General features: G+C 38.2%; 1 protein-coding gene across 2 annotated transcripts in view; it reads left to right on the forward strand.

The window, feature by feature from the left end:
• The window catches only part of BANK1 (B cell scaffold protein with ankyrin repeats 1), a 305,120-nt gene that overhangs the window by 277,314 nt on the left and 14,827 nt on the right, over positions 1-12,979 (forward strand). For both annotated transcript variants that reach the window (XM_054030861.1, XM_054030860.1), the window contains 5 exons: positions 3,566-3,634; positions 6,222-6,400; positions 8,000-8,063; positions 9,419-9,448; positions 10,380-10,438. In XM_054030861.1, the coding sequence (XP_053886836.1) occupies positions 3,566-3,634; positions 6,222-6,400; positions 8,000-8,063; positions 9,419-9,448; positions 10,380-10,438 (401 nt within the window). The remainder of the gene's footprint in view (positions 1-3,565; positions 3,635-6,221; positions 6,401-7,999; positions 8,064-9,418; positions 9,449-10,379; positions 10,439-12,979) is intronic.

Consider the following 12,979-nt stretch of genomic DNA (forward strand, 5'->3'; position numbering starts at 1 on the left):
AGATTTATTTGGGCATAAGCTTTCGTGAGTAAAAACCTCACCTCTTCGGATTCATAGAATTAAAGTTAGGTTTTTTGGTTTAGAAAATAATATATTTGCTTTATTATTCATGGCTAATAAAAAAAGGTCCCAATCAGTAAGTAAAAGAAGGTTGTGAGAATAATAAGACATATAACCTGGCTATTGCTTGTCATGTGGGAAGAATGTATGGTTTAAAAAGTAACTAATAAAATAAAGAGCTGCAGTAACAAGACAAAGAAAAACTGTCTTAAAAGAAACAAGCACAACCCTTCCCACTGTTCTGCTGGTGAGCAAGAAGGGGCGAGGAGATAAGGAAGGCCTTAGAGGAAGGAAATTGAGTTTTTGCTAAAGTCAGCAAGTTAACTGCAGGTACAAAGAGAGCCATGAATCTCAAGGTTCTTTGTCAGATCCTACCTGATCATGCTGGAGTTCACCAGGATGAGATGGTTTTCCCTAGCTCTGGCCTATTTGTAAGTATACTGATTGCATGCTTATGAATACTTTGTTACTGTATTGAGTGTAGTGACTGCTTATTTTTAAGCTGTTAGGCATGCCTATAGCAATTGCATAAAATACCATTTGGCCTTTGGCCTTAATAAAGGAATTTACAGTTAAATTAGTCAGGTGGTCTCTGATATTAATATTAATAATTTCAAATATTAATTATTCCAACACTTGCCATTGAAGACCAACATAATTATATTAATAAGTGGGAAAAGTTATAGATAAGAAAATTCCCTGTGGTCTTGATTCAAAGCCCCCTGATGCCAATGGTAATCTTTTCTTTGTCTTTATTGGTCTTTGGATCTGGCTCCTAGAGCTGTGGTCTCTTATTTGCCATACAGCAGTTCCTCTTTCGTATGTGTAACTATAAAAGAAAATAATCATAAGTGCTATTAAAGTGGTACCTGACAACCTCTCCTTTAAAGGAAATCTGCAGAGATGAGTCAAACAACTCATGCCTTTAGCTATATTTGGTAGAAAAATTCCTAAGCACAGGAATATTAGTCAATTATCTTAAACTTCATGGACAGAACAAAAGAGAAATTACCCGTGGATCTATTAGTAAAACTTTGGGGGCTTACAAATAAAAAGATCTAGCCACTCCATAATAAAAAAATTGCTCACATCTTTTGATAGCATCAGATCTGCGTTTTGACAGTGTTTTGGACGAGAAAGGAGCCTTCTGACAATAATCTTAGTCTTAGTCTCATAATGGAAAAGCTCCTGGATGATATAAAACGGGGGGGAGATTAGATTCTTACAGGTCTGGCTATCAATTTCTAGAATATGAAAAAGATAAGATGAAATAAATAGAGGCCTTGGAAATACAGAAATATATTGACTTCAGTAGGGGTACTCATGCTTAAAGATAAGCATGTGCTTAAAAGCTTTGCTTCATAGGATTTGAGCATGAAAAGATGCTGAGTGCCCTCAATTCTAAGCCTACAGGCCCACAATTTAATGCACTATATGCACTTAAATAGTCCCACTGAACTCAATGTGTTTGTTCACATGAATAAAATTACTCACATGTTAAATGTTTGTAGGATGGGGACTCAAATGCTTTATCCTTAGAATTCTATGTGACTACACATTCTTTTTCATATAGTTGTATTACATACGTTATTCGGCACTGTGTATTGTGCAGATATCATATATAAATTGCAGAATTCATTCACTGCATCTTAATTTTGTTTCTGATTAAGAAACCAACTAAATTGTAATTGCTGGTAATTAGGAAAGGACAAACAAACATTAGCAATTGCTATTAATTCACGTTCATTTAGATTGTTTTCTTCTGTTTACTGTTATAAGTAATAGTACATAGCACTAACATAAATGTTTTCTATTTCCAAAATACTTTTAAAAAATGGTTTAATTAATCATTTCAGTTCCCCATGTGAGGCAGCCAACTATTACGCCCTATTTTACAGGTTGCAAAGCTAAGGCAGAAACGTTAAACAACCTGTCCAGTGCAATAAACAGAATGTGTGCCAGAGATGGAATTAAAATTCTGGAGTTCCATGGGTTCAGACAAGTTTTAAATGCTGCACTATACCTTTCACTCTTGGGTCCAAATTCTGATCAAACAATGTTAACTCCATTGACTTCATTGGAGTAATTCAATTTGCATCAATAGAACGCAATATGTGCACCAGTTTAACTGAGCTCAAAAGCAGGCCCATGATGTTTAGCAATTATTTGTAAACATTGTAATACAAATTATATGTCACTAATGTTATAATGTGTCTATTTATTATTAATTATTGTTGTTTTGTTTTGTTGTTTTCTAAAATACCCTTCACCATAATATGTGGGCACTCTGTGGCTGGCGAAAATCATATCTCTCTATGCAACAAAACAACTTTACAGATTAGTAGTAAAAAGACATAACTTCACAAAAGGGCTAAAAGAAAAATCATGATTAGACATGTACAAAAAAAATTTCTTCTCCACACAGTTTCATAGGAAAGATCTGGGTATTTTTGTAGTGAGTAGCTGTGTTGTCCAGTGCAAGCTAAATCCAAACACACACAGAGGTACAGTTTTAAAACTGTTATTAGGAGAGCTGTAGTAGCTAACAGCTTGTGCACTCTTAATAGTTCTTGGGGCAGATTAACTAGTAGTGGTGCTAAGGTTCTCAGGTTGCAATACTACAGCAGTCTTAAAGAGGACAAATAACCCCTTTTCCATGCTTTACAAAGGCTATCTTCCTTCCAGCCCTAACGAAGGAATCCATAGGTGGTTGTGGGATTTGTTTGGTTTTTTGGTCATAATAAGCAGTGTTACTACACATCTATGGACATTCTTCATTGGTCATCCTCTCCTTACTCTGGTCACAATTAAAAGATTCCTTGCCCATTTGTGTTCAGGGGGCCTGCTTTTCAAAAGCTTTTAATATACTGCTATGATCTGGAATCATTTCATTATAAACAGGCTTTCTGTTCCTTTTGTGATTTTGTGAAACTTTTTCCACCATTAAGAACTAGCTTTTCTTTTCTCGTCTCTCTGAATGACCCTGAATGGAAGGCGGAATACATGTTTCTTCCTGGTACTGTCTTTTCTCTCTGTTACTGGCAAAGCACATCCAGACATTCTCCAATAGAAGTTTTTTTTTTTTCCTGTGTGTTTTGCTCTTCACTTGCACTGAGTCTCTGCACATTTTAGCACCTTTTTAGTCTTCTCTTTCATAAATATCTGAATTTGTTCCTGCACCTTCTTGTGCTTGCAAAAGAGTTCATTCTTTGGACTTCAACTACTTGAAGTTGATTCTGCTTTGTCATTGAGTCTTCCAAAACTCTATATCACTTTGGCACCCAGTTTCCTTTGCACAGCATTACTTTTTGTGCATTCTTCTTTCACATGAGCAAATTCCAGAAATGCTACTGGTATACATTGAGAGAGAGAGTTTTTTCTCTTCCATCTTATTTTCAATGGTCCAAAATTACCTTGCAGGACACTGAAGTTCTGATAAAGCATTGAGCTATCTCCTTATTGTGTAATTGTGACCAGCTTCCTAACATTTTTAATTTTGTTGCAGTGTTTCAGCAAAAGGGCACCAGAACTCAGAGTGATAACGAGAAGATGTACTATGCTTTCAGGAAACAAGGTGTGGAACCTCATTTTGCTATTTTAACTGTCTTGATGTTCCTTAATGGGACTATGAGAGTTTTGCTCTGGCTTGATTTTTTCTTGGATTATTTAATATCTTTTTTTTCCTACCAGGATGGCCTAAATCCCCAATAGTATTTCAGCTTATAAAAATCAATTCAAATAAATAAAAAGTTATTATTTTAACAAAGCAAATCAGTGAGGGGCTTTATAAAAGCTTTTTGGATACATATGAAAAAGCAAAAATGACTGTGCACTTTTCTATCAGCTTTCGCTATAATGATTAAAACTAAAAAAGGAGGAACTGGGTGGCTCATACATACGCTGTGTATCAGTTCTAACCTGCCTGAGTCAATAGCAAGTGACCAAAGCTTATCTCATGGCTGCTTTGTGGCCCATGTAAAATGAGTTGCTGGTCCCAGCCCAATTGCTATTTGAGAAGAGTCCATATCACTAAATAACCACTGCAACTGGCATTAATTGGTATCCTAGCATAACTAGCATTGTTATTGTTAAACGAATGCACATGGAGTAGAGACTGAATTTATCCTTCCAGGAAATAGCCCCTCTAGGTCAGGTTTAGGGCATATTAGTTGAAGCAGAGTAGGGAAGCTGCATTGCAGTTGTCTGTTCAGTGAATAAACAGAGAACGCCACTTGCCAGTGCTGTCAGTGTCTCTTTTTGCACTAAATTCATTAAAAAGTAAGTGTTGAAATATAGGATGTTTCTGGGTAATGATTCAATAACTGAAACATTTAGTAATGGAGTATTGCTAGTGTATCCCTACAAAGGTTATTCCCGTAAAACATTTTAGGTTTGATTTTTCCACTGCCTGGCATCTGGTATAGTAATTTGCACTCTCTTAGCACAAATGTAAATGATTATCAGAGATGCAAAGTGGTGGAGATTCATGGCCAACGTATGCTGGTACTTAATATTCTTGGAAAAGAGCAGAATGGGGCTCAATAATGACTTTTTTCTCCTCATCAAGGTATATTTCCCTTTGCACAGCTGGTCATCCCTCATGTAGAACAAAGGGATGTCATGCATGGCACAGTAAGGAATCAGACATAATCAATTAAGAGCTTACATGTAGGTAAAGACAAATACTATGGCTCCAATTCTGAGATTCAGTCTAGCTGCATTCTGTGTAGGAACCAAGGAGAGGGGACCAGCAGTGGTATTATGCCACCTTTTTTAGTTCCTTGATTCTGGGCTGACAGAGCTATTTCAGAATCCCTCAAAAAATCAGAGCAGCCTCTGGGCTGCTTTAACCTACTCCCAGCTGCCTTTGCCCCCAAGCAGCCATTCCAATAGCTGAGAATACTAAGAACATATGGGCTAAACTGTGAGGGTGGCAGCATAGAACTCCATATTATTTCTCTTCAATTGCACACCTGTATAGGGATTAGTTAGAATCTAGTCCTATGAAGCTACATATAAATTATAAGATTTCTTTTTGACCCTGCATATTTTCTGATCGTTATGGTTGAGTGAATTATATGAAAATTCAAAACAGCACTCTCAGCACAAGCTATTGGGAAATATGCTATGTGAATTTGGGGGGAGAGGAAAATGGATATTGATGGGAGTTTGGGGAGTGAGGGAAATGGTTATTAATGGGAATTTGGGATCTTCCACTCCTATCCCCAAGTAATGTTATGGTTTATAAAGCCAATAACTTGGCATGATATAAATGGCTCTTAGCCACGATGGTCAGGGATGCAACCCCATGCTCAGGGTGACCCTAAACCTCTGACTGCCAGAAGCCAGGAATGGAATACAGGGATGGATCACTCCATAATTGCCTCATTCTGTACACTCCCCCTGAAGCTCTTGTACAGGCCACGATTGGAGACAGGATACAGGGCAAAATGGACCATCGTCTGCCCCAATATGGCAGCTCTTATGTCAGGACTTCCTTTTGAATTCAGTGGAATTTCATAATTAATTAATGGTACGGCCCTATCTCAAAAGAGGAGCTGCTACATAAACTTAGGCTAAGTCTACACTACCCGCCTGAATCGGCGGGTAGAAATCGACCTCTCGGGGATCGATTTATCACATCCCGTCGGGACGCGACAATCGATCCCCGAATCGACGCTCTTACTCCACCAGCGGAGGTGGGAGTAAGCGCCATCGACAGGAAGCTGCAGAGGTCGATTTTGCCGCCGTCCCTACAGCGGGGTAAGTCGGCTGTGATACGTCGAATTCAGCTACGCGATTCACGTAGCTGAATTTGCGTATCTTAAATCGACCACACACACACACACCCCCGGTAGTGAAGACCTGCCCTAAATTTGATGAAGAATGAACCAATCAGGCAAATGACAATGAGTTTGAAAGTTTTGTTCACCAGGACACACTACTTCAAAAGAACACTAGCAAATAGCTCATTGCATTTTTCTATATAGAGTTTGGCTGTAAACATGGTTATGATGGTAAAGATTAATTGCCATCTCCTTACAGATTTGCTGCTCACATGCTCTTGCTCAAAATGAGCTTTCATTGAAAAGAAAAACAGTTTTCGAAATGAATTAACTGTCTGTGCCTTTTTTTAAACTCTTTACACTTGATAACTACAGACAAAGTTCGAACTGACACTTCCACCTATACCACTTTGAGACACAGCATCCCTTCTGGACAGGAAGAACTGATCCTTTTGCAGGAACAGGTGAAGAAGGGAACAATTACTGTGGATGAAGCACTTGAGAAATTTAAACAATGGCAGAATGAAAAAAGCAGATTAGAAGTTCCACAGCAGGTATACTTCTGAAGGATTATGTTTGCTTGTATGGCACCTTGTCCAAGAATTTCAAAAATAGGTACCTAAATTTGGAGTCCTAAATCCATACTTAGGCATCCAAATAAGCATACATCTATACTGTAGCTGTGATTCCCAGCACTGGCAGACAGACTTGCGCGAGCTCTGCTTGAGCTAGCGCACTAACAATGGCAGCATGGACATTGCAGTGCAGATGCAACTTGGGCTAGCCACACAAGTTCAAACCCAAGAGTTCAGCAAGCATAGACTCAGGCAGCTAGCCTCAGCCTCCGCCTATGCTGCTACATCCACACTGCTATTTTCAGCATTCTAGCTCAAGCAGAGCTAACACAAGTCTGTCCACACCGGGAATCTGGCCACCCAGCTGTGGTATAGACATACCCAGGGGCCCTGATTTTCAAAAGTATTGTACACCCGGCGGCTGATTTCAGTGAGACCAAGTGGGTTCTCAACATTTAATTTAGGTTGAGTATTTTGGTACCTAACTATGGATTTAGAACATAGCTTTTGTACCAGTTTGTTGATGTTTTGTTTTATTTTTTTAAATCTTGTTCTTATTGTTTTGACCATCTATGAAAGCTGTGTAATACATATGAAAAATGATTATCTTTGAATTCTTCTCCATAAGCCTTCTCTCACCGAATAAGCTGAACCCTTCTCAATTATACGCAGGAGGGGAACCAACTCCCAAAACGAATAGAGCCAGTTAATGGAAGTTTTACCATTTCAGATATATAAGACATTGTATATACATTACATAGTGTTTTAAACAGGTCTCAAAGAGCTTGCATGCAGAATTACGTGCTACAGTCTGGTATATACATATAGGGATCATTGTATTCCCACCCACTTCTAAAATGGAACCACTTTTGTATTGCAACAAAGAAATCTTTATGCTGGCAGTAGCCCCACTAGCAATTATCAGAAGTACAAAGAAGTGAAGTGAAGAATAGGATATCTTCCAGATCCCTTAGACCATGATTCTATTACCATATCAGTATTCATGCTGAATAGTATTTTATTCTGCGAACAGCCCCATTAAAATGCCTGTTTCAATTTGCAGTTCACAAGTAATACATGGGCTGAAGTTTGTTCACACTAAACATTTGTTTTAAACAGAAAATAAATATTTAAGACTCAATATGTCTTTGCAGACAATCAGTTGGATTACTTGCATAGTAAGTTGCTACTTATCATGAATAAGAATGGTAGGATCAGATCCTAAAGTTTCTTTCTATTAGCACCTTATTTCTCAATTGGCTAGAAAATGACTACCCCTTATTATGGCTACAGAGACCGATGCAGACTGTCTAAATCTATGTGGATATCAGTGTAACTGTCTAGCCCTGGATACACCATAACTTGCTGATGGCTTGGGGATAAATGCTGAAACTAAAAGGCTGCATCTATAGAGCAGCATGGCATTCTTCCTAGCCTTTTTAAATGATTTTCCTGTGGTGAGAAGCTAAATGTTCAGAATACTAAAAAGCCAACCTTTTCCAGCTATTCATTCATTATTTTTTTACAATCAACCCTGGTTATTGATTTTTATTGTTGTCTGTGTGTTTCTTTTTTAAGGAAAAAGTACGCCAGCTCAGAGATAGCATTATTGGGAAAAGACCAGAAGAAGAAATTTTGTATGGTAAATTATAGCTAAGTAGCATTTCAATACAATGAAGACATGAATTGTGGGATAAATATGCCATATCTCTGCTTAGGTACCAATCCACATCCCATGTTGTCCTTTAGATCGGCCCTAGTGAGCACTTTGTGTATCTTGGTTTAACTCACAGGTATTATTTTAAATGTAATAAAGACTTGATCAACTTTTAGGGTAAAATCCTGACCCTTCTGAAGTCAATGGGAGTTTTGCCATTGACTTTGTTTGGGGCCAGGATTTCACCCTCCATGTCTACTGCTCAGCTTTCCTGTAGTGCACTGTGTTTCTTAATAAAGTGTTGGGACTAGAAATGGGCGATCGATTTCCTAATAACAGTTTATGTGGTGAATTTAGTCTTTTTTTTTTTCTTGTTTGTGACTCACATTGGTTTTTACTAACTTGTTCGCTGTTCAAAATGATTCATATTTAGTGTCTGTGAATTGCTCAGGAACTGCTCACTGCAAGAGCTTTTTCACATAATTGGTATTCATTATTCATTATGTGAGCTGTTTTTTTTTTTCCATTATTTAAAGTTATACTATATTGTTTTCTTCCTGTTGGGATGGCCTGCACTTTATAAACTACTTGCATTTCTTCCCCAAACAAATTTCATTCTGTCTTGAAACTAAAAATTTGTTTCACAGTTAGACAAATCTGGAGTATGAACCTGAAATTTTCCCGCAAATATTTATACAAAAAAAACTCCATTCACAGAACATTTGTTAAAAATAGGATGTGAACACAGTCAATACAAAATTCTATTTCTAAATCACAAAATGTTTGCAAATTATTTTTCTCTCTGCTCCCCTAATCAGGAAATCACCCACACTACTGTTTTCATGATTACATTGGAAAACAGTGCACTTACGTAGATTTGATGGTTAATGTGTTGTAGTAATTTTGATAAAACTCAGTATTCGTTGAGTACTCTTTGGAGTACCAAGGAGCATTTTTAAAGTAAATATAAAATAGATACCTTTAAACAGGTAGTCACCCAGGTAACTAAAATCTGTTCCTAAATATTAATGCTAATTGATTGTTAAATGGAGTGTATGTGAAATCCCATGAAAAATAGTTCAATTTGTCCTGCGGTTTAATTTTGACAATTAGTACAGAATAGTAAACTGCTTAAAAAAAAAAAAAAACTGTCCTTCACATATAGCTATAGGGGGTGTGTGAGTGTACAAGCAATACTATAGCTATCTATATTTACACACCTATATATTTATCCAATCCAAAGGGAAAATACACACACACACACACACACACACACACACTTGCTCTAATGCCAGAAAGATAGTAAAACAAATTCTAACAATATTTTTTCCTCCTGACAGACAAAATCACCATTGAACATCATCCAAATGGTAAGTGATACTAGCTTTAAAAGTTCACCTTAGCATAGGTACTTTTCAGATTGCCCCTCTGGCAAAAACTACTGCACAGAAATTCCAGGTTATATAGCTGATTCCTTAGATTGAAATAATGCATTTTGGTTAGCTGAATGATATAGTAGTAACCTAGAGGATTCAGTGTGAAAGTCCCCACGTTGCCAGGAGCTTAGAGTACTTGCGCCTGTGAAATGGTTGAATCCCTATCAGCTTTCACAACAGAGCACACAGACCCTGAGTTAGTATTCAGAATCACACCCTTCCTAGGGTGTGATTTTATTGTTAGTTCACAAACAGTTACTTGATATAGACCTCAAACTAAGCTTTCTCTCTGAGCTTGGTTGTCTCCTAGTGTTTCCCTCCAGGACCTCCTGTTCTCCTAGTTCTCTCTAGTTTCCTCTCTCCTGAGAGCCACTCTCTCTCTCTTAATGAACCACACCTCCCACCTGACCTTCAAGGTCAACAAGAGAGCCCTGCCATTCTGGGTGAAATTCTGTTGTGTGCATTAGACAGGTCAGACTAGATAATCAGAATGTTCCCTTCCAGTCTTAACATCTCTGAATCCTGCTACAGTGTCTTATATTGCTCTGAAGTGAGTCTCTCTAGCTGGCATTCAAAATGGGTATAAGACAGAACTTCATCAACCCTTCTTGGGTGGGAATGACAAGGCAGAGACGTAAAAGGAGGAGAAACTGGGAAGAACCTGAAGGGATCCCAGATCCTTTTGAAACAGATTTTAACTATTGAGGACCTAATCCTTGAGTTCTTACACAACTCCCACTGAGTTAATTGTCAAAATGATGAGTATAAGGCTGGGACATTAGAAGGTTACATCTCTGTCCACCCAATAGATGTTAATTCGTGGCTTGAAACAAAAATGACAGTAGCATATTTTCTCTTTCTTTAGTTTGTGGGGAAAACCTTCATTATAGAGACCTGCTGTACACCACACCATTTAACAAACTGGTACGTATAGATATTTTCATAGCTCCCACATTTGTTTGTTTGAATTCATTTGCAATTGAAATATGGAGATACCCGTTTTCAAACATAGACTCCTTAACCATATCTCCATATCCCACTTTTAGACTCTCAGATTTGGATGTCCTATTCAGTAGCCACATCTGAAGATTAGATTTAGCATGCACACTTATTATTCCATAAACTTATTCAGGAAGGAGTTTAGTTATTTTTGTAAATGAGCAGGGGGATAACTGAATTTTGCTTTTCATAGTTACGAAATGTGATTTTGAATTTCTTGATATTGCTGCTGATCTTCCTCCAACTAAAGTCAGTGGAAACTGTGCTATAAACTGCAGTTGAAGCAGGGTCAGGCTCAGTCTTCTACTACATTATTTCAGTTCTTCCTATCTTTGGGTCCCCCTTTATGTGGCTATTAATATATGATTTAATCATAAAAAATATGCCTTTTGTGGGCAGCAGGAGAGTTTATCTTGATTTTTTTTTTCTGGAAAGGCAAGTGGGATTAATTGATTTTAACAATTACTACTACTAAATAAGGAGTAAGTGTGTGGCATATGAATGCACATGCTATTTGCTCAAGCACTGAATATGAACATAGAAAACACTTTGGTTTTAATAAAGCTGATTCTCTGATCACAATTAAAATGACGTCCATTAAGGTATGGATATGATTGCATTTTTGTTGCATTCTTATAGAACTGGAGACAAAAATGAATCACCAAAGAAAACCTTCTATGGTAAAGTTTTCAAAAATGCCTAAATGACTTAGGAGCTGAAGAGCAATTTTCAAAAGTGATTTAGGAATCAAAAAGTCCCACTGAGAGTCAATGAGACTTAGGGTACATCTACACTACAGGGGGGAGTCGATTTAAGATACGCAAATTCAGCTACGTGAATAGCGTAGCTGAATTCAACGTATCGCAGCCGACTTACCCCGCTGTGAGGACGGCGGCAAAATCGACTTCTGCGGCTTTCTGTCGGCGGCGCTTACTCCCACCTCCGCTGGTGGAGTAAGAGCGCCGATTTGGGGATCGATTGTCGCGTCCCGTTGGGACGCGATAAATCGATCCCCGAGAGGTCGATTTCTACCCGCCGATTCAGGCGGGTAGTGTAGACCTAGCCTTAGTCTCCTAAATGCCAGATTTTTAATGGTATTTAGGTGCCTAAAGATACAAAAAGGTGCCTTAGATTTTCAAAACACATAGACACCTAACTATCATTGAAATCAATGGAGTTAGGTGCATAATGGCTTAGTGGGATTTTCAGGAGTGCCAAGGAGCCTAAGTACCTTTAAGAATCTGGCCAAAGGCACTTTTGGCACTTTACTCATTATCACATACAAACTGCCTTGAGTTTTGTGTGACATTTCCCATAATTTAAAAATCATCCACAATCATTTTCTAACAATAAATATGAGAGATGATTCAAAGTGATCAGAGGTGATTAAAGAAAATAGTTGTGATTCATGATGATTTGAACTGCCTGTAAATTGTTGTCTTCTGATGGCTCTTTGGTAATTTTTGTAGAATGAACTCTTCTCAGGCCAGTTCTGGGTGGACAAGTTTCCACATCATAAAACTTGCCATCAAAATTGGAATTACCGTAATTAGCAACCTCATTGCCAGTCTTAGTGCCAAGGACTGGATGGGCATGTAGTACCATTCTATCACTCAGTAATGCACCTATGTTTTAAACAACAGTAATCAATTGTGCCCAGACCAACAGTGCTGCCCCATGTGCTGACGCTGAAAGCCCTGCCGCCAGTGATGTAGGAGATTACCTGATCAGAGGTGCAGAGCCTCTGTCTGCAAAATGGAAAGCAACAACACGGCCAGATAGAGGCTCCAAAACATCTGAAGTTAACATAAATTGTATTTGAAAAGACCAAAAGGCCAGGTATTCGGGGAAGGGGGGGAAGGGGCATATGTATCATCAGTGTGCATAGTTGCATTTTGAATGAACATAGGTCTCCGGAAACATGTCAGACTTACACACCTGGAAATTGTAGTCCTTTGGTCACAGTTCTGCCCCATGAATATTCCTCTAACTTATTCTGCTGGAGCCACAACCGGGGTGAGATGGTAACTCAGTCTTAATGCCCATTCCAGCCTTGGCATCTTTGAGACCACCAATGTGAGTGACATGCTGTGGCAATTTTGATGGTTGTTTTCTCCTGTGGGTGCTTGTTCACTGGGAACTGGATGGAAGTCATTTTACATAGACCATTCAATAGCCAGCACCTAATTATGACTTCAGACACTGCTGACTTTTTAAATATGAAAGATGAAAGTGCATGTTAATTTATTAATTTCTCTGTGAGAAAAGCTTAATCTCCAAGGACTATCTTTATTTCATCATGTGCTGCTATATTAAACATTCTGTCCTCTTATTGTTATAACTGCTCCAGTACAGCTCAACTCCCCAATGTACTGCACATGACCAGGTCACCTACTGGAGTAAAGCAATCCTAGAGTATATACTTTTTCAGATTTCACAATCTGAACCTGTGGAAGCCCATGGCAA

The sequence above is a fragment of the Malaclemys terrapin genome, chromosome 5 (assembly GCF_027887155.1).
Source record: "Malaclemys terrapin pileata isolate rMalTer1 chromosome 5, rMalTer1.hap1, whole genome shotgun sequence".
NCBI classification, from domain to species: domain Eukaryota; kingdom Metazoa; phylum Chordata; order Testudines; family Emydidae; genus Malaclemys; species Malaclemys terrapin.